Genomic DNA, 23,660 nt, shown 5'->3' on the forward strand with positions numbered 1-23,660 from the left:
AATTCAATTTATGTTAGTATTTGATTAACAGTAACATTTTTATTTCTTGACTATGTTAGATAAGTGGAGTTTATGAAACAACATGTAATAATCTGGGACCTATCAAATTGATGGATATTAACCTATGTCCCTAAACCCCACACCAGGCTCTTATTTCCTCATTCTCTGTAATATCGTCCTTTTCTTATAAATTTAAAAGTTATGAGTAAAGAAAGAAATAAAAGCCTCACTTACTAATTCAGATATGGAACTAAAAACAAATAAATGGGTGCTTTAAATAGTCAGGCCAATAAACTATATAAATTACGTACTAAAGGCTCCAAGAAGGCAAATAAGAGAGGAAAAATGAGTCATAATCATGGGAGAAGAGGACAAAAGCTGATAAAAACATACTTCATTTGTCTAAGGTCCAGCAGCTGCGAAATATCCTTCTAGTACTACCTCACATTTGACAACTGAAAATCCTTCTCAAATAAGCAAACAGATTCATTTTCAATTCCTCCAGAGACAGGGCACACACTACCTCCTGAGATCGTCCATTATTACTCTGGACAGCTCTGACTGAAGACGAAGCCTTCTTATCAAGAAGAAAATGGTTTCCTTCTAATTTAACACAGCAGTGCTAGTTCTACTCCCTGAAATCACATAGACTAAGATTAATCTCTCCTCCATTTTATGTGTCTGAAAACAGGTAAACACAGCTACTATGGCCCCCTCACTTCTCCAGACAAAAATAACTCCAATTCCTTTCAAATGTACTTCACGATCATTGATAAGAATTCCCAAATTTCCTTGTTTATATTAATTATCTAAATTTTCTAAATATATAAACTGTATCCATTCTATCAATGAAATAAGCAACACACTGATCTATCAGAACTGAATTCTAGTCCTGGCTTTGTCACTAAACTGTACATCCTTGGAGAAGTACAATTTTCTCTCTGGGTTGGAGAGAGTACTAGACCATAAGCTTTCCAGTTTCAATATCCTATGAGTCTATCTACCTCAAGGATGGTCCTGAAGATTAAATGAGATAATGGTAAACGGTAAAGCACTCAGCACACTGCCTCAAATACTGGAGGTATTCAATAGCTGTTAGCTCCCTAGCATAATTAACTATATTTATTCATTCATAAGTACACTGAACATCAACTGAAGGCTAAGATTTGAAACACAGAGATTAAAAAAAGAGCTCTCATCCGAGTGGGTAAAAGAGTTGTAATATGAAGCATCAGGAGAACTGACAGAACTGGAGCACAGGAGAGGGGGCTGGCTATATTCTAGGCAGAAGAAACAGCAGGTGCCAAAGTAGAAACTCTGGCTCTGGTATAAGGGACCTGCCTCTCCTTTCGGTTTGTTTCAAAGTATTACTAGGCTTCATCTTCCATGTGCAATCATGCACCGCATAGCAAAGTTTCAGTCAACAATGAACTGCATATACGACAGTGGTCCCATAAAATTAGTACCATATAGCCTAGGTGTATATTAGGCTGTACTATTTAGGTTTGTATAAGTACACTCTATGATCACACAACAAAATCGCCTAACGACGCACTTCTCAGAATGTGTCCCTGTCATTAAGTGACTCATGACTGTAGGTGAGAGGAGACACAGAGTCTACCTGCTATGTATTGGAATAGGAAAAGAATTTTAGCTTATGGCTTTGCCTGATTCTATTATACATTTTAGAATAATGTGCTGCTTCTACACAAGTATGGATTTAGATATAATTTAAAGGCCTCTCAGTAAGTCCCTAAAGGACGTAGACATTCTAAATGTACACTTCTAAATGAATGTTTACAAAAACAGTCAAAAAGCAAATTTTGACAACATAAATTTAAAAATCAAAATTTGTATTGTTCTCAAAATAAAATACACTAACAAAATAAAGTTTTACTTATTTGCAATAATGCTTAGTTGATAAAAGATTTAAGTCGAATATAATAATCACTGTAAAAAATGCTTTGGGTGCACTAAAGAATACAGTTTTCAGGACATATTAAAAGATAAAACAGCGACAGGAATTAAAATATTACATGTTAGAGAGTAAAATGATACTTTCTACTTAAAGTGCTTAGGTAATAAATCTAAAATAATAACCAGTTATAAAACTGGGCAAACTAAAATAAGTGATAAAATGTTCTGTTGCTATTATAAAATATAATCCCAGTGTGATCATTTAATATATGTTTTTTCAGACATTCTTGTACTGTTCTTAAGGCAACAAAGATCAGGAAAAAAGAAATAAACTATCAGAGACCTCAAGTAATGGGCACTAAACTCACTTTATCACTCAACGTTTTCTTTTATTATGAAATAAACATTTTTACATCTATGGTTAAAGGCATACATAAAAAAATAATATTTTGAAATAAGAGTAAGGACTTTTTCTGGTGATTTTATTGAGATAGTTATGTCTTCTTCAACTACAGTTTTGAAGTAAAGTTACACGACATAAAATAATTACACCTGAAGTTCTCCATCTGAAGTAACAGCCTGTTAAGGCTCTATGTTGGTTGTGCCCCAGGTGAAAAGTCAGCCTCAAGGTAAAGGAAAAAGGAAAACCATAAATACACTCTTGGCAGTAACAAAAGAGTGCACCCTAAAAAATCATAAAAGGTAAGTAAATAAGAACATAAGCTTGAAACTCTGAACTGCCAAAGTAACGTAAGGTAAGACCACCTTTCTCATTCTCTGTCATGCTGCACACGGACTCCAACTCCACAGCTCTCCAACCCTCAGGTGCTATTCCAAACGATTCTTTATCTGTTCTACCCACTCAATGCATCTCGAATGTTAAAGACTTTTGTCTTCGTAAAGTCTGTGCAAAACCACTCAACACTGCAGCAGTGGAGTCAAGAACTCATCGGACTGAATAAAAAATATTACTGTTATTTGCACTAAAGAAAAGAAAGATGAATATGAATAATTCGGTATTCTATATAACACAAACCCTTAATGTATATTTAAATTTTATCATATTAATGACTCCTCATAAGAGGCATTCCAGCATTCTGTTAACCAGTACACATTTACATCACCTTTCAGTTCTTCATACTGTTTACTGACTCATATTCTGCCTTGCTCCAAAAAGATTCTGAGATGGCTTAATAAAATGTACGTAGTACAAAAGTACAAAATGAAGATGTGGATATAAAGCAGGAAAGAAAGAGTAAGAAAATAAAATACATCCAGAGTTGAGGTTTCTACACAGAATGCAGTTAATTACTAAAGTCGAAGAGTAAACAAGGCTAATAGCTTCTAGGCAACCAAAGTAAAGAGGGAAGCATTATCAATTTTAAGATTCCCAGAGGCAATAGATATTGGCAGTTTCTGCCAACAGTACTATCATTCTCCGAGTCTTGGTACTCTAAGCACCTGTATGTTTTATATCTCAACTGGTTGTAACAATCGTTAGGATTAGGAACTATACCTGGATATCTTCTTCCAGCCTACTCTAGTCCTAGCACAGATTTAATGTGAAGCCCTCAATAATTACTAAAGTAAACTGTACGAGAACATGACCTAGAATCAGGGTAACAGGAAAAAACCAATTTGGCATTAAAAGTGCAGACATCTACAAACACAGAGGTAAGAACTGTCAAATGTAAAGAAATTCTTCACTTGGACAAGTGCCAGTAATAACGCCACACTAACATATGTGCCCACACAAATACACACACACACACGGGAGTGTGGTAGAAACACACATCAAACACAGTACAAATGATTTTTTGGATTGCCTTCATGTTGATATTTTCTTTTTTTCCCCCTTAACTGAACCACAAATAACTAGCCACAAATGTAACTTTGAATGTATTTCTCTATCTAGTCACACACGTGGAAAAATAAAGAATGAAAGATCAGAAAACCTGAGTTTAAATCCAAATCAGCCATTTCTAGCTTTGCAACCCTGAGCATGCTACTTAACCCCATGAGTCTCAGAGTGGCTGAAAAGACTAAGTATGAGATCATATATGAAAGTCCTTGAAAAGCTACCAAATGGTATATAAATATTACTACAATGACCAAAAAAGGAAAATAAGTAGTGACAATAATTACATTTTTGCACTGGTGGCTCTTTCTAGAGATCACACCTATATAGGCACTGTCCCTAATTTCTATCTTAATGCCTTCCTGTTCTGTGACATAATTTTGAAAAAGGTTAACCCACACACATTTTCCCTATATACTGTTTTAGTTACTATGATCCGGAAAACACATTTTCCTCTATTAAATGGCTCTCATCAACTGTAAGGTGAGACAGCGGTTAGGTTTATGTCCAGTTATGGCCTCTTCTATACTGGGAATGCCTTAACTAATGAGTTAAGACAATCAAAAGTGAATCAGTTAGAGGACTTACAGTTTGATTCAAAACTTACTACAAAGCTACAGTAATCAAGACTGTGTGGTACTGGCATAAAGATAGACATATAGATGAATGGAATAAAATTGACAGTACAGAACTAAACCTTCACATTTAGGATCCAACAATTTTTCAACCAGGAAGCCAAGACAATTCAATGAGGAAAATGGTTTTCAACAAACGGTGCTGAGGGCATTGGGTACCCACAACAAGGAAAAGAATGAAGTTGGACCTCTACCTCACACCATATACAAAATGGATCAGAAAGCAAAATATGAAAGCTAAAACTAAGGGACTCCTAGAAGAAAAACATAGGCACAAATCTTCATAGTTTTGGATTAGGCAATGGTTTCTTAGAAATGACACCAAATGCACAAAGAACAAAAGAAAAAAACAGATAAATTGGACTTCATCAAAACTTAAAACTTTCATGTTTCAAAGGTCACTATCAAGAGGTGAAAAAACTATCCACAGAATAGGAGAAAATATTTTCAAATCTTGTCTGATATGGGACCTGTATCCAAAATAAATAATGAACACTTACAACTCAACAATAAGACAACTCAATTTAAAAATGGACAGAGAATGTTAGTAGACATTACTCTAAAGAAGATATAAAAACGGCCAATCAGCATATGAAAAGATGGTCACCATCATCATTATCCATTAGAGTAATGCGACTCAAAACCACAATGACATACCACTTCACAACTACTAGGACAGTTATCAACCAAAAGATAGACAATAGGGGCCAGCCCACTGGCACAGTGGTTAAGTTGCACATTCTGCTTTCGTGGCCCAGGGTTCGCTGGTTCAGATCCTGAGTGCAGACCCATGCACCGCTTGTCATGCCATTCTGTGGCAGGTGTCCCACATATAGAGTAGAGGGAAATGGGCATGGATGTTAGCTCAAGGACCAGTCTTCCTTAGCTAAAAGAGGAGGACTGGCGGCAGATGTTAGCTCAGGGCTAATCTTCCTCAAAAAAAAAAAAAAAGATGGACAAACAATAACAATTGCCAAGGCTGTGAGAAACTGGAACTCTCATACACTGCTGGTAGGAAGGTAATATAGTGCAGCCACTTTGGAATACATTCTGGCAGTTCCCCATAAGGTTAAACATAGTTACTATATGACCCAGCCATTCTACTCCTAGGTATATACCCAGGAGAAATGAAAACAAAGGCCCACACAAAAACTTGTACACAAATGTTCACAGAAACATTATTCATATTAGCCAAAAGGTGGAAACAACCCAAATGTCCATTTACTAATGAATGGATAAATAAAATGCAATATATCCATACAATGGAGTATTATTCAGAGACAAAAAGAAATGAAGTACTGATGCATGCTACAACATGATGAATCTTGAAAACATTATGCTTGTACTGACCACATATTGTACGACTCCATTTATACAAAATGTCCAGAAGAGGCAAATCTATAGAGACAAAGTAGATTTGATGGTGGCCTAGGACTAGGTGGTGGGAGAGTTGGGAGGAAATGGGGATGGCATGACTCCTAAAAGTTACTGTGTATCTTTTCAGAGTGATCCAAATTTTGCAAAATTGATTGTGATGGTTACACAATTCCGCAAATATACTAAAAGTCACTAACGTTACTCTTTAAATTATACCTCAATAAAACTGCTACAATTTAAAAAAAAGTAAAGCAGAGCCTGTGTTCAATGTGTCAATTGAAACAGCAATAAAAAGTGAAAACTGCTAGTATAACTGAACTATATCCTCTTTTTAGTATTTCCTCTTTTTGCTTGCTCAATTACTAAATCAAAATCCAAATGAATCATTTTACTGTAGTCTCTACTTTCAAAAAGTAAAAAGGATCTCTGTCATTTCCATGCTCCTAAACCTAATACAAACTTGGCCAGTATCAGATCATTAACAGAATTTGAATTTAGCTTCTCTGCAAAACAGAACAACAAGTTATCCTTTGAATGACACAAATTTTAATTTTAATCTGGAGATTTTTCTAACTAGCTGCCAGTTTTCCACTAGTAACAAGAAAATATAAATGAACACATTAAGACATTTACGAATTTAAGATGTATGCTTTTGACAATTTGTAAAGAATCCTGAAAGTCACAACACAAACATTTACAAGGGGCAGCAATTCCAAGTATTAGAGCTCTGTAACGACATGGCATGAACTTTATCCACTCCATCCATCTAAGCTGATGTGCAAGGCACTGAGGTAGAGAGCAATTCTAGCCAAGAGCCCAGCTGCTGGTATGAAAACATTTATGGATCTGCAGAGGTCTCAGGATAGAGCCCCAGCAAATGTCATAGGTCAACTATGCTATCCATCATAAGAGCTGAGGCAAAGCAAAAATATGTTCTACTATCTACAGGAAATACTCTAAGTATATAACCAAATTTTACTCAAACTATATATAATTTTCTATGCCTATGACCCTTCAGACCCTACGATTTTATGAAAAGAAACTTTTTTCTTAGCTGTATCATAAAGTTTTATTTTTAAACATTAACTCTTATGCTGTAATATTAAAAAAGATAATTAACTCAGTTTTTAAAAAATTTTTTACATTTTTACCTCAAGAACAACAAAGAAAGTGAAAAGAAAAGTGAAAGATATAGAGGCATGTGTTTCCCATGAGAAGAAATAATTGAACCTATTATCAAAGTATTTTGTGGCTGCTCTTTCAAAGTAGTATTTGAGTTTATTCAAAACCTGAAAAAGAAAATTAAACCATACTACAGTAGAGTAGCTTCCTCTAGAAATGCCTCAAACAAACATACCTGTACCGAATGATGTAATTCAGGAAGACTTTATATTCCTAACATGTTCAAATGACAGACTTGCAGAATACTTAAGCACATGCTAGTTCCTTCAATATGATTCCAAGAGTTGCTTAACCAGACATTACATAGAAGATGCACCAAAATTCAGAGGACTCATCTTTAACCTGACATACAGAGAACGGGGCTGTACTAGTCTAGGTTTCCAGAAAAGAAGGATAAACCACACTCTAAGTGGAATGCAACATACCTACCTCCCCACTGAGAAAGCCAAGAGATAAAATCCTTGTCCACTCTGATTGCCTTGACAGGTAAGCCCACAGATGTTCTGTTGAACATAATTTTTATCTGTGATAGCAAGTTAACTACCCAAGCAACCAAAAGGCAGGATTTTTGAGAAGCATGTGTCCTGGAAAAGGTAATACACAAAGGGAGTACAAAGGGAAAGGGATTTTGACTCCTTCTATTAGGCAGATAGCTTTAATTTACTCTATTTCTATAAATTAATTCATTATAGTCATTAGGACACACATGAAGGCAGCACAGAACTTTTAAAAATCAACCACAAAAGCACTGTTAACTATGTGCCAAAAATAAGCCAAACTAAAATTATGCCCTAACTTCTCTTTCTGAAGCGAGTAACCACATTCTCATTGAACTAAAGATGGGCAGATTTTACTATAAACCACAATCAAATATTTGACACCAAACAATCCAGAGACCACAGTAATCCTCTTACCAAGCACAGTGAACATCTATATTAAGCAACATGAGCACATAGGGAATACAGAACTAATCACCACTCCCCAGTAAGCCACAACATAAAGGATCCTTTGCTTGCCCAATGGGAGCACCACCCACATGACGGTGGATACGATCTTTACCTATGCCTGATCCACCCCAATCAACTATTTGGGGATCAATAAAAGGAGCCAAAGCCACTGCACCATAACCTCACTTCTAAAGCAAACTTATTCGCTATCCAATCTTCATATCGTTAAATAGATTTCTGTGCAAATTCTCGTAAACAAGCAAATTAACCAAAGTAGATATCCTTCTACAATGTTATATTCAATTATATCTCAATAAAACTAGGGGGAAAACACAACAAAGTAGGTATCTTTCCTGAAACTGTGACATCTACATTTAAAAATGAAAAACTATTACATATATTTTGCTGTACTTAGAGCTTACATAACCAATAATGATATCATTAACTGAGGCTCAATGAAAAAATAAATCTCCAAATTTCAGATGACACTATAAACTTTTCTTTCTTACTTTAAGTAGAACGATGGTTTTTAACTATTTTAGTTTAAGTAATAAACATTACGTAATTCCTTTCCTCAGACTAAGTTTTCATGCATGTTTACAATATATTGGTTTAATCAAAGTTAAATTATTACCTGTAATAAGTCAAAGCTAAACTAAACTTATGTATTAGAAAATAATATATCTGATAGCAAAGTTGCAATGAGTCTAACCATCACATGATATATGTGGATTACATTAATCAAAAATGAGCCTTAAACAAGCTCATTAAACAAAGTAATTTGTTTATTCTTCCAATAGTCTGTCGTCAAAATTTAAGCAAATGAGTATATAAACTAAGTTCACATATTTACCAATTTGGTTGTTTGTAAAAAGGTTATAAAAATAATAAATGTGGTGTAACAGTTAATTTTTTTAAAAAGGATTCAAACCATTAAAACAAATACTATCCTATGAAATAAGAGATTTTAAGTTTCACCCAAACTGGAAGTTTTCTGCAAATCAATCCACTTCCACGAACTGGCCACCAAAGCCTAAACAATGATGTGCCATCTGAGACAGCTCTGACATAACACAATCTTAAGTGTGACAAAAAGTCCTACTGTTAAACAGTTTTACCTAACAAAGAAATATTTATTCTTTTTGAGTGAAATATTCTTTGAACATTATTGCAAGTTTATATACTGTATATGATTCTCATGTAAGGACCGTATTAGATTCACTACAAACATAATAAGCCTCATTAGGCTTTATTACACAAAATAGTTGTCAACTAGCCAACTATCAATATAGCCAGGAGCAAAATTTTCACTTTCATTAATATCTATAGTTATCTTTGCTTTCACATAAAAGTAAGATCAGTAAAATCAGAAATCATACAAAACAATAAATTCTACCTGCATTTAATATTGGAAGCATTTTTCTGCAATCTGCCCTCTCACCTCCAATCCACAAGACTACCAATTTAAACTATACAAACTCCATGTGGGCCTGGTTCCAACACCGACCTCATATTGAAACAGAAAGAAGAGTTTTAAAACAGCCAAACAGCCATCTTCCAACTACTGCATCAGACCCAAGATACAGTCTAAGGCAGGAGGTTACCCTTCTCTTCTTCCTCTATGTACCTGTGTATCATTAATCATTTCCAGGCAAGCACTTTTACTTCCTATAAGTAAAGTCTGACCAGAAAATTGAGGACATGTGGTCATAAAGGAGAGACTGTTTTAAATTTAACATTATTGCCTCAAATTACCCATTCTCAGTCACAACCAATGACTATAAGAAATAATGTAAACCATGAAGAAACACTTTAATGTTCCAGTATTTTTAAAAATCAATTTCCAATAAGATAACAACTGAATAACTATCAAATAGCAAATATTTTAGACACACTATTAATATTAAAGAAATCACTTAAGGCCCTAACACCTCTTCCATTAAAAGATAATTGTATTTGTTACTCTATAATTTCATAATCTCATCGTTATTGCATTACTCTATTTTTGGCAACTCCACTCTACCACTACAAACTACTTGCTAAATATACCAATTCTGCACAGAAACAACCACCACCACTGTCTTCCACGGTGATTTAACTCGGAACCACAATGTTGTTTTTACTAATTAATCAAACTGTAACAACAACAGTTGCACAACAGACAAAACAGTTCAATTATACCTTCTGCAAAAGATACAAGTAAATAAAAATCCATAAGTACTTACCTACAGTTGGGAGGAGGGTCCAACGTAATTTCTGCAAGTTCCTTCTGAATTCTTTAAAATAAAGACAAAAAGTTATGTTAAAATGCCTTCACTCTGTTAATAGGTCATCAAAATGTTATACTTTTACATTAATATTTCCCATTTGTATGTTTTTAATTTGAAATACTAATACTGCATAAATCATCATATACAATAACAAAGTAGTAATTTCTCCCATGATTTTGACAATGCACCTACAAAGGGTAACAAGATTGGCCACTATCAGTGCAAGCAGCCTATGACTTAAATTAAAATTTCATTAAACCACTGATAACACTAACCAAAACTTCTGGTTTAAATTGGAAACTTTTGCTACATTATTTATAGATCATTCCAACTTCTGGTTTGTACTAGAACTTTCCCATAGAGGATGCAAAGATGATCATATTAAGTTGAATCCAAGCATCCTGATTGATCGAATCAACTGGTGAAGAAAGGATTATCAGGATGTCATTCCAACACCTGAAACTGCTATCAAACTATAAATGGCATTCCTCTCTGAAACCTGTAGGTTGCAGGAGGTTGAGGTTTTCAAGTTTGACACTATTCCTTCTGGTGGCACTAGCCTAATAATATGTGGATAAATATTTTAATATCTGTCACTGCCTGAGCTTCATGCAAAGAACTCTTTTAAAGAAGCCTGCTTTTGTCATCATGCTTTATTTTCAACTTCCAGTTTTAATTGCACCTAACTCCCTACATACATATACAAAGGTTAACAATGCTACACTGTTTTGTAAGACTATGCTTAGCAATCTCTTAACTATCATTCGGGCATTATTAAAACAGGCTTTGTTAAACCAAATACAGAAAAACACCCTCAAAATCATTTCTTCGCCTTTGCCTGGTTTTTAAATATGAGATTCACTAGCAGCTGGATGCTTGCTGTTTGGTCATTCTTGTGATAGTACATGGACAATAAATAACTGAAGTACCTTAAAAAACAAGAATCTGAACAAAACATTTACTCTCAAACATTTTCATTCTACATCTTTTTCAAGACAATTAACAGAACTACCAGAATAGACGAGACTCCTCCAAGAGGATTGGCACCAACTTCCTAAAGGAACTGCAATGCTACTAACATGATTTTCACTTCTCTAAGCCACGTGATTCAAGGTGGTAGACATTATGAAGTACAGCTCGACTAATAAATTCAAAGACAAAAAAACTTTCATTTTAATTCTGCTATGTCATTAATGGAGAGTTCTTGGGTAAAAAGACTGCTCACACCTGTTCTCTCTCTCTCAGCCTCAGTTTTCTGTCCTATAAAACAAAGAGGTGAACTAGGACAAATTCCATGATCTCTTTTATCTTTAAAACATATAATTTCCTTCTAATACGGGTTCTATGATATGTTTACACGCATATCAAGTACATATGGCCCATAATTAAATGAGAGAAGTCTCAAAGATCTGATATAGAAAAACACCCGTTACGGATTTCACACCCAAAAGTATAAAACAGGCACTTTAAAACTAAATGGGTAAGTCTAGGTCTAAGAGCAAACTGAACACACACATTCACCTCCCACTCCTTCAGGACCCCACCTGTGGTGGGGGCAAAATACAGAAAGGAAGAAACGGCAAGGAGAAGGGAGGTGGTCACCAATGGATGAGAAATTGCAGCATATTTCTGAAAGACAAAGCGGATGGGTGTAAATTAAACAAGTTGAGATGGCCAAGAGGGGGCTGCAGATTGTATAAGGATATAATAAAGATACATTATTCAATCTGGGGGGGGGGGAGGAGACAACCAGAAATCACAGAAGAAAAACATCTGTATAAGAAAATCATAGATCAAATATGAAGGAAACTAAAATGTAAACTGATTTAAACCAAGTAAGAGATGTTAAAGGGAAAAAAGAGAGATTTGATCTATTTTGTAGCCTAGATAACATGACATTGGACTTGAAGGAAATCTAATCCTAATATCCTATTTGGTCCATCACTGAATATTTAGTTACAATAAATGTACAGACAATTTATTGATCTTTTACTTACAGATAAAGCACAGAAGATGAGTTGCAGCTGCACTAAAAAATGTAAATGTTACTAACCTTGAAGATGTTAAATTAAGTGTAGCAATAGAAACCAGCTAAAAGTGCATAGAGGAGGGGTATGAGTAGATGGAAGGAAGAACAAAGGTATTAATATCCCCATTTTACAAAGTAGGGAACCAAGAAATACTGTTGAAATTTGAAAGAATAAGAAATAGTGGCTTAACTATATCATTTAGTTTAGAAAGACAACTAACACTTTTTTTTTTTAAATCTAACTATCATTAACTGGGAGGAGGGAAAAGGAAGGAAGGCAGAGTCAGTAAACAAGCTACATCCTCAAATTTCACAGGAAGGAGTCAAAAGATATTATTTAAGTTAACAATTCAACAAACAGGTATATTATTTAGAGCTATGCAGAAAACTGATGGAAGGACTAAAACCAGAGAGCTAAAAAAGTTCGCTTCAAGGGAATGGAATTGGGATAGGGAGAGTGTTTGGACAGAAAACTATTGTTTTCCATCAAAAATGTCTCTGTACTGTTTAATTGTTACCAGAAACATGAATAACTTTTATACATTGTCTTTTAAACTAAGAGGACCAAAAGAATAGGCACTGCAAAGAGCATGCTTAGACTGTCAAAGAAAACTGTTTTTAACATAAAAGAACTTATTTGGGATTTTCAAATAATTCGTCTTGCTTTATGCTTATACTGTCCCTTTCGGTTTAAAAAAATTTGATAAATCATAATTTTCTGTCATAGAATTCTATAACAGAACTGGAACCCCTCTGGATGCCTATAATTCCAAATCTAATTATTCAATACAAAAGCAATTTACTGATAAACTTGACAACTCTGAGCCATGAGTCAATATATTATATTTTGAGCCACTGTTATCTAAGAGTGGTTGTATTTCTCTTGACAGAAAAGATTATACTAAGAATTGCTATTTAAACGGTTGCAAGATGTCCCGCTGTTTTCAATGACAGCAATTCAATTCTATCTCAAAAGTTGTGATCATGGTATGTATTAAGTTTCTCAGTCTTGACATGTGGGGTAAGGAAAGTAGCTATTTCAGGCAATGTCCCTTAGGGTGAAGAAAAATGAAAAAGTATCAGTAATTCACACTTACAGTGTACCTTTTACAAGATGATCTTAGGCTATTAAAAGTGAATTAAATAAGTGAATTCTCCAAGAATTACTGTTTTAACAGCCCCCACTTAAGAGTAAGGAAACTAAGGCTAGTTACTGTACACTGGTAAGGTGAAAGGCAGTCAATTATCTTGCTAAGTGAAACAAACAAAAAGACCTTTCTTTTATCAGAACCTTTAAGACAAAATTATTTCTTTAGACATAAATCACTAAACCACCACCTAAATTCCCAATTTCCATCTGGCAGTGCCACTGCTTTGGTTATTATGATACAAAAGTCAGCAACTGCACATAACTACTAAGACAAGTCAGAAGCAAAATAAGAACTAAATTTCAGTTTGTAAGACTTTATCTAATAACTGTTGCAAGAATGGCAAGAGTTCTACTGTATGTGACTGTCATGTGCTAAGAAGAAGAGAGGGGAAAGAAAAGAATGATCCATTCAGATTTGATTGAAGAATATGATACCAAAATTATACAAAATGGAGAAGATATGACGCACTCATTTTAACATCAACATATTGAATTAATGGTTCAGAAAACCGAAGCAGTATGTACGTACTGACCTGTTCAAAACACACACATATATTTTAGGTTAGAGAAAATTCAATAACTCACTCAGGGCCAAGGAGTATTAATATATGGACATAGTGATTCACAAAGGTGTTTTCTTAGCAGTTATTAAAAAAAAAACCCTTCATCCCACCTAGATAACGTTCTTTAGTCCCGTATGGACTGCACTCCTCAGTCACCTGAGAATCCCTATTCTAACCAATTGAATCAACTGGTCAAAATCTTCCAAAGTGAACTTATTCTCAAGAAGAAAACATCACGCAACTAATCACAAAAGTTTTTTAAATCTCAAAGTAGTCTCTGAATTAACCTAGAAAACACAGAACCATGGCAAATAATAAGCCTCAAGTTTAATTCTGAATGTGATATATACCATGTATCTGTGATTCTAAGAGACTACTGATTTTTAAGACATCCTCAATTAAATGATTGTGCAAAACAATTTTAAGATGCATCCTGATTTCAGAAACATTGAAAAGTTTTTAAATGTACCTCTGGAATCAAGAAAACGCAGTAATTACGAGAGATTATCTATAGAGTACTACTGCATCCTCAAGTAGAAAACACATTCAGATAAGTCCATATAATAAAAGTTCACAATGGAATACACTGGACTCAATCTTTAAATCCAACGAAAATTTAGAGTCAAAAACCAAATGCCATTCCTAGAACACTACTAAAGTGCGTCCAATAAAATCACAGTGTCAAGATGGCAGCATAGGCAGACTCTGAACTTGCCTCCTCCCATGGACACAACAAATTCACTACTACTCTTGGAACAATTACCCAAGAGGGAACTGAAAACTGGATAAAAAGAATCCCCTCAACAAGGGACAGTGCAGACTAAAATGGAAGAGGCAGAAATTCCTTTCTGGGGAGAAAAATAACAGCTTTTAGCCATGGTGCTCCATGGACAGCCAGGAGAAATCTTAATGTATGAAGCCTTCCCTGGAAGGGTGGGGGATCTGAGGAAGGAAACTTTACCACAACAAGCAGCTTTTGGACTCAGCACAATGGAGGCAAGTGTCACGACATCTGGCTTTATTGGCTATTAGCTACAACCAGGTATACCCCCAGAAAAGCTATCAGACATAAGGGGGAAAAAAGCCTGCTCTTAAAGGGCCCACACACAAATTCAGCTATTTCAGAAAACAACCTAAAACCACCAGAAAGAAAGGTGCACAGTCCTTTGGTGAAAAGAGACTCACCAGATAGCTTCTGCGTGCATTTTGGTGAGAGGTGAGACCTCCCCAGGGACTGAAACATTGGCAGTAGCCATTTTTGTGACCTAGTATAGGTATGCTGACACAGACTCTGGCAGAGGCCATTGGAGTTCTTCCCCTGGCCTGTTAGCCCAGGGGTCTGCCCCACATGATTGAGCACCAATTTAATCCAGCTCAGCCAGGGCAGGCAGCCCACCCTAGGGACTGGTCCCACACAAGAGCAAGCCTGCAGGCAACTTGAGGGCCCCCATAAGTAGGGTGCCTGGAAACTCTGCAGCAGGGCAAGTGGCTCCACCTCTGCGGGGCAAGGCATGTGTGAGGAGCAGGCCTGCACTGGTGGAATGTGTGGGGCCTCTGCTGGGTCCACTTCAGTGGGCCAGGCCCCTGCACAGGACAGGACTGTGATGACAGGGTGTGTGGCCCTGTGAGCTGTGGGGCTTGTCAGCTACAGAAGACTTGTTCTTCTCAAATAGCCACGTAGGGGAACAGCCCCACCTTCCAAAACCTGAAACAAGTGGGTGCTCCCATGCCTGGGGCTGGCTGCACTCAACTGTGATTCTGAGAGAGCTGACAACAGCCTTGCAGACCTGAGGCCTACAGCAATTGTAAGCCCCTGAGCCTAGCAAGCAGCCACACTGGGGGCCTCCTCAACACAAAAACTGCAACAAAAATGTGCTATTACACCTTGCAGCCAACTGTACTGGGGCTCCCCACACCCAATAAAATGACTGTAGGGTCCATAGCAGCTACACGCAGCTGAGCATTAAACCAGCCAGCTGTGGGGACAGCCTAGCCTCCCCAGGCACCTGCAGCAAGAGCAACCCTGCCACAACAGAAGGATGCATGAGCCCACACAGGGGACACTCCTGGAACATTTGGAACTGATGAGGAGAAGAAAGCATACTTCTGGGCCTCATAAGGTATCTCTTACAAAGGCCACCTCTCCAAGACTAGGAGCTGTGGCTGACCTACCTAATACATAGATATAAGCACAGAGAAAGAGGCAAAATGAGGAGACAAAGGAATACAATCCAAGTAAGGGAACAGGACAAAACCCCAGAAAAAGAATTAAACAAAACAGAGACAAACAAACTACCTGACAAAGAGTACAAACTAAGAGTCATAAGGATGCTCACTGATCTTTGGAGAAGAATGGATGAACTCAGTGAGAACTTCAGCAAAGAATTGGAAAATACAAAAAACAACCAATCAGAAATGAAGGATACAATATTAGAAATGAAAAATTCACTAGAGGGACTCAATAGTAGAGTAGATGATATAGAAGAACAGACTAGCAAGATGGATGAAAGACTAGAGAAAATCATCCAAGCTGAACAGACCAAAAAAAAAGAGTGAGAACAGTCAAAGGGACCTCTGGGACAACATCAAGTGCACTAACATCCATACTATAGGAGTCCCAGAAGGAGAAGAACAAGACAAAGGGGCAGAGAAGCTATAAGAAGAAATAACAGCTGAAAAATTTCCTAACCTAAGTAAGGAAACAGACATCCAGGTACAGGAAGCACAGAGAGCACCAAACAAGATAACCCAAAGAGTCTCACACCAAGACACATAATAATTAAAATGTCAAGAATTAAATATAAAGAGAAAATCCTAAAAGCTGCAAGAGAAAGGCAACAAGTTACATACAAAGGAAACCCCATAAGGCTATCAGCTGACTTCTTAGCAGAAACCTTACGGGCTAGAAGGGAGTGGCATAATATACTTAAAATGCTGAAAGGAAAACACCTACAGCCAAGAATACTCGGCAAGGTAATCATTCAGAATGGAAGGAGAGATAAAGAGTTTCCTAGACAAGCAAAAACTAAAGAAGTTTATCACCAAGAAAACAGTCATACAAGAAATGCTAAAGGTACTTACTTAAGTGGAAAAGAGAAGACTGCAAGTAAGAATAAGAAAATTACCAAAAAAAAACATTTTCCAGGATAGATCACTTATTAGGCCACAAAACAAGCCTCAATAAATCTAAGAAGACTAAAATAATACCAAGCATCTTTTCTGACCACAAACGTATGAAACTAGCAATCAACTACAGGAAGAAAATCAGAAAAGCCACAAATATGTAGAGCTTAAGAAAATGCTAATGAACAACAATGAGGTCAATGAAGAAATCAAAGGAGAAATCAAAAAATACCTGGAGATAAATGAAAATGAAAATATGACATGCCAAAATTTATGAGATACAGCAAAAGCAGTTCTAAGAGGGAAGTTTACAGCATTGCAGGCCTACCTAAACAAACAAGAAAAATCTCAAACAGACAATCTAACAGTGCACCCACAGGAACTGGAAAAAGAAGAACAAACAAAGCCCAAAACCAGTAAAAGGAAGGAAATAATAAAAACCCAAGCAGAAATAAATGAAATAGAGACTAAGAAAAATAGGAAAGCAAAAAATCAATAAAACTAAGAGCTGATTCTTTGAAAAGACAAACAAAATTGACAAACTTTTAGCTAAACTCACCAAGAAAAAGAGAGAAAAGGCTCAAATAAATAAAATCAGAAATGAAAGAGGGGAAATTAAAACAGACACCTCAGAAATACAAAAGATTATAAGAGAATACTATGAAAAGCTAGATGCCAAAAAATTGGATAATCTAAAAGAAATGGATAAACTCTTAGAATCATACAACCTTCCAAAACTGAATCAAGAAGACATAGAGAATTTGAATAGGCCAATCGCCAGTTAGGAGATCAAAAGAGTAATCAAAAACCTTCCAAAAAATAAAAGTCCAGGACCAGAAGGCTTGCCTAGTGAATTCTACCAAACATTCAAAGAAGTCTTAATACCTATCCTTCTCAAACTCTTCCAAAAAAAAGATCATACACCATGATCAAGCGGGTTTTATTCCAGGAATGCAAGGATGGTTCAACATCCGCAAATCAATCAGTGTGATACACCATATTAACAAAATGAAGGAAAAAAATCACAATCACCTCAATAGATGCAGAGAAAGCATTTGACAAGATACAGCATCCACTCACGATAAAAACTCTGAATAAACTGGGTATAGAAGGAAAATACCTCAACAAAATAAAGGTCATACATGACAAACTCACAGCAAACATCATTCTCAATGGAGAAAAACTGAAAGCTAGCCCTCTAGGGACAGGAACCAGACAAGGATGCCCACTTTCACCACTCTTATTTAATACAGTATTACAAGTCCTAGCCAGAGCAATCAGAAAAGAAAAAGAAATAAAAGGGATCCAAATTGGAAAGGAATAACTGGAAGTGTCACTATTTGCAGATGACATGATCTTATATACAGAAAACCCTAAAGAATCCACCAAAAAACTTTTAGAAATAAAAAATGAATACACTAAAGTTGAAGGATATGAAATCAACATACAAAAATCAGCTCCATTTCTATACACTAACAATGAGTAGCAGAATGAGAAATTAAGAATACAATCCCATTTACAATTGCAACAAAAAAAAATAAAATATCTAGGAATAAACTTAACCAAAGAGGTGAAAGACTAGTACACTGAAAAGTATAAAACACTCTTGAAAGAAACTGAATAACACACAAAGAAATGGAAAGACATTCCATGTTCTTGGATTGGAAGAATTAACATAGTTAAAATGTCCATACTTCCCTAAGGCAATCTACAGATTCAATGCAATCCCTATCAAAGTTCCAACGGCATTTTTTGCAAAAATAGAGCAAAGAATCCTAAAATTTATATGGAACAAGAGACCCAGAATAGCCAAAAGAATCCTGAAAAAAACGAACAAAGCTGGAGGTATCACACTCCCTGATTTCATAATATACCACAAAGCCATCGTAATCAAATCAGCACGGTACTGGCACAAAAAAAGACACACAGATCAACAGAACAGAATCAAGAGCCCAGAAATAAACCCACACATCTATGGACAGCTAATTTTCAACAAGGGAGCCAAAAACATACGATGGAGAAGGGAAACTCTCGTCAATAAATGGTATTGGGAAAACTGGACAGCCACAAGCAAAAGAATGAAAGTAGACCATTATCTTATATCATACACAAAAACTAACTCAAAATGGATTAAAGACTTGAATGTAAGCCCTGAACCCATGAAATTTCTAGAAGAAAACACAGGCAGTGCACTCTTCGACATAGGTCTTAGGCAGCATATGTTCAAGCACCATGTCTGATTGGGGAAGGGAAATAGAAAAAATAAACAGATGGACTACATAAAACTAAAAAGCTTCTGCACAGCAAAGGAAATCATCAACAAAAGGAAAAGACAACCTAACAATTGGGGGAAGATATTTGCAAACCATATATCTGATAAGGGGTTAATATCCAAAATATATAAAGAACTCATACATCTCAACAACAAAAAAACTAACAACACAATTAAAAAATGGTCAAAAGATGTGAAGAGACATTTCTCCAAAGAAGATATACAGATGGCCAAGAGGCACATGAAAAGATGTTGAACATTACTAATTATCAGGGAAATGCAAATCAAAACTACAATGAGATATCACCTCACGCCCATCAGAATGGCTATAATTAACAAGACAGGAAATAACAAGTGCTGGAGAAGATATGGAGAAAAGGGAACTCTCAAACACTGCTGATGGGAGTGCCAACTGTTGCAACCACTATGGAAAACAGCATGGAGATTCTTCAAAAAATTAAGACAAGAACTACCATATGAGCCAGCTATTCCACTGCTGTGTATTTATCCAAAGAACATGAAAATATGAATGCATAAAGATGTACGTACCCCTATGTTCGTTGCAGCCTTATTTATAGTAGCTGAGACTTGGAAGCAACCCAGATGCCCATCAAGGGACGAATGGAAAAAGAAGATGTGGTATATACACACAATGGAATACTACTCAGCCATACAAAAGGATGAAATCTGACCAACTGTGACAACATGGATGGACCTTGAGGGTATTATGGTAAGCAAAATAAGAGGCAGAATATCATACCATATGATCTCACTCATAAATAGAAGATAAAAACAACAACAAACACACACATAGAGACAGAGACTGGATTGGTGGTTACCAGAGGGGAAGGGGGGAGAGAAGAGGGTGAAATGGGTGATTGATTAGGCACATGTGTATGGTGATGGATTGTAATTAGTCTTTGGGTGGTGAACATGACATAATCTACACAGAAATCAAAATATAATGATGTACACCAGAAATTTATATAATGTTATAAACCAACGTTACTGTGATAAAAATATATATATATACACATATTATTCCCTAAAGAATGTTATTTTTAAGTATTAGTTATTTCTATATTAAAATATGTTAATGCCAAAATGTTTTTTAAAAATCACAATGTCTTCTCTCAATAAAGTTAATTTGCAATAAATGTGATTTAAGAATCACATATACAGATGTGTCAACACATGAAAGAAGCAGTACAGCTGATTCAATGAAGAGTTCAAAATAGATCTTTTAGTGAATTGACTAGTCAACTTAATAATATCAAAATTTGTCACTGCAGACACAGTCCAACTACATACTTACAAATATAACAAGTGATATAGATATTATCAAGAGAACAGACTGTGATAAGAGCATGCCAATTTTTTAAGAAACAAATTCTTGCCAAAGAGCAACACTGCATCAGAGATGTAACTATAATCTTCCTCTAAACTCTAAAAAAGACAATTTAAACCATTGTTTAAATAAAATACCACTTAAAGGTTTTCTGTATCCTACATCACTTTTCTGTAATACCTGAAAACTGAGACTTTTCTCATGAAAACATGTTCTACACCAAATTATTAATTCTACCATCACAACACATTTCATGCACTTGAGCACTTATGTGCAAAGTTCTTTTCTTGAGTTACTATAAAATGCATATAATTACTATAAAACGTATATAATTAAAGCAATACTATAATTATAGCATTATAGTATTTCTAGTTTAACAATAGCATTAAGTCCTCAGAGGTTAACATATACCTCATTTTCCTAAAGCTTATCAAATGAACTTGAAAAATATCATTGTAGACTTTAGCACAAAGTCTATAAAGGTATAAGACTTTACTGTGTGCCAAATAAAGGCTTTATCACATTTAGTCCTCACAACAGCCTTGTGAAGATGGTACCATTATTATCTCCATTTTACAGAAGAGGAAACTGAGGCTTAGAAATGTTAAATTATGTATCTAAGATCAAAGAGCTACTAAATGCCAGAACCTAGAATCAAACTCAGATACTGTCTCTAGAGTCCAAGCTTTGCACTGCTACCGATTAACTCTCCCACAAAATGACACTATTTGGAAAAGACTTCTCATCTGAATAAAAGCCAATTATCAATAATAAAATATAAATTAGAATTTTATTTTGAAACTACCTCTAACTCGGAATCCTCTGAACACATTATACTGAGATCCTAACGTCCACGGAAGATCCAATCCCTACAATTAACTCAAGGTTCTAAGGGAACCAGTAAATAAATATTGTGACCCTACTATGTTAGGCACTGCAGATATAATGGTGAATTAAAAAGATGTAGGTCCTTGCCCTCATGATTCCCAATTTTTTTCCTCAGTTCTTAGAACTTAAGCAGAGATGGGGGGAAAAAAACTAACTTCACTATCAACTAAATTGGGAGAAGGGAAAGGGAAAGAATTAAACTTTGTTTTTTTACTTAAAAAACTAACAGTGTAACAGCATTTTTATATTTAAAATAAACAGTAAATGATTAAGTCACTTCAGACACTGTCACCCATAAACCACCCAGAGACCTTCTGGAAAGGTCATGAATCACGATTTAAAAATCAAGATTCACAAGAACAAATTTGCCAATGAAGAGCTGCTTTCAGCCAGGAAGCAACTCAAAAGATACTTCTTATTCTTACCAATACAACAATACCAATTTCTATTACATGCCAATCAGGCACATCCTGGATTCTTCACACACAGACCACCTCAAAACTAAGTTTTATCTCCTATTTGGGGGGGGGGGGGAACTAGATTTGAATACATAATCCATATTTTGTACACACTGTAGTAAAATGAAGTAAAAGATGACCCACACACTTGAAAAAATTCACACAATCCTCACTTTCACAAATTATACAGTTCACTCTCTTTCATAAGCAGAACTGGTCTTTGATACATCACCCAAGAAATATTATTTTGAGTTATTTTATGGTGATGCTCGCAGCCATGAGAAAAGGCAGGGCCTCACGAAGGTGGACAGGAGTCTTTCTTAATTGGCAGTCACAGGAAAGCAGAGCATAGATGCAGCAGAAGCTCTCTCTGAACCCTACTTCTACACACCTGGCCAGCCCCTCCTCTCCCTTTTCTAACAAGCTGAAAAGGCCCTGTGAAAACCCTCACTATGAGAAGCTGAGGACTGAATTAGTTTCCTCATTTACACAGGGCCACAATCTGCACTTGAATCTCTCTTACCCACCCACCCCCAGCCTCCTATCTTTCATCTCAAGGCTTGTATTTTCTCCATTCCCACCTTTCTTATCCATCCTATCTCCACTCCCACTTCCCAGCAACAGGCCATTTTGTGTTGTAGCAGACAGCAGAGGGGCCAGGTCGGCCAGCTGAGGCCCTCTGGACTTGTGGTGGGATAGCAAAAACAAACTGAACCCTTTTCCCCACACAGGCATGTTCTAGTATAGAAGTTTAAAGGTTTAAAGTTCCAGCCTATCTGACTTTCACACAACTCCTTCAACAGAGGTCAGGGATCAGCAACACACTTCTGAGAAGGGGAAATTGACTACCCTAGTCCCTTGGAATGGTCTGCTGACCCCTCACCATCACTCCAACATCTCTCCTTAGAAAGTCACATCCCACCAGTGGACCTGAGAAGGTTCTTCCCAATCCTGTAGATTGACTAGACCAGAGGAAAACAAAGTCTACTGACCATGATGGTTTTTGATCTTCGGAAAAGGAACTCCCCCAATCCACACTATCCAATAAAATATAAAGCTATCAGTCAACATTCAGACATTCCACTATGCCTAAAATTTACAGACTGCTTTTATTTACATTTCCTATTTGATATAAAAAAGGTATTAAAACAAAATAACATTAAATCACAGGATCAGGGAAGACTCTACTAAATTTATCTTTAAATTATTTTCCAACAGATATTCTATAGTTTAACAATATTAAAGCAGATTCCCCTTGCTGAGTGCAATGACATGCTAATTAGCATAAGCAATTGATGTGGCAAGAGAAGTATTCAAATATCTACTTTCCAGATCTATCTATTCTCTAGAGAAAAAGAAAATCTGTATCAAGACTGACCCACTGCCTAATGTTATGAAACCAGGATGCATTTGTTGCTAACTCCACCATTTCTCACTTTACTAACAGGGAGTAGTAGCAAATACACTATCATTCAATAACTACTTCAGTAATCTATTTCATTAGATTCCTACTCTCTATTCTGTGTTACTGAATAGAATAAAATATTTATGGTCAAGTAACCATAAATCAAACCACCACACTTTCACATGTGTTTTCCTATATATGCTCACCTAACAAGACACAAACACACATGAACACAATA

General features: G+C 35.9%; 1 protein-coding gene across 8 annotated transcripts in view; it reads right to left on the minus strand.

The window, feature by feature from the left end:
• Positions 1-23,660, minus strand: part of LOC103555851 (ubiquitin-conjugating enzyme E2 E2) — a 343,281-nt gene that overhangs the window by 312,907 nt on the left and 6,714 nt on the right. For all 8 annotated transcript variants that reach the window (XR_011527545.1, XR_011527547.1, XR_011527546.1 and 5 more), the window contains one exon: positions 10,142-10,192. Coding sequence is in view for 4 of the 8 variants with exons in the window: in XM_070577491.1 (XP_070433592.1) it covers positions 10,142-10,192 (51 nt within the window). In the remaining 4 variants the exon portion in view is untranslated. The remainder of the gene's footprint in view (positions 1-10,141; positions 10,193-23,660) is intronic.

Source organism: Equus przewalskii, chromosome 15 (assembly GCF_037783145.1).
Source record: "Equus przewalskii isolate Varuska chromosome 15, EquPr2, whole genome shotgun sequence".
Lineage (NCBI taxonomy): Eukaryota > Metazoa > Chordata > Mammalia > Perissodactyla > Equidae > Equus > Equus przewalskii.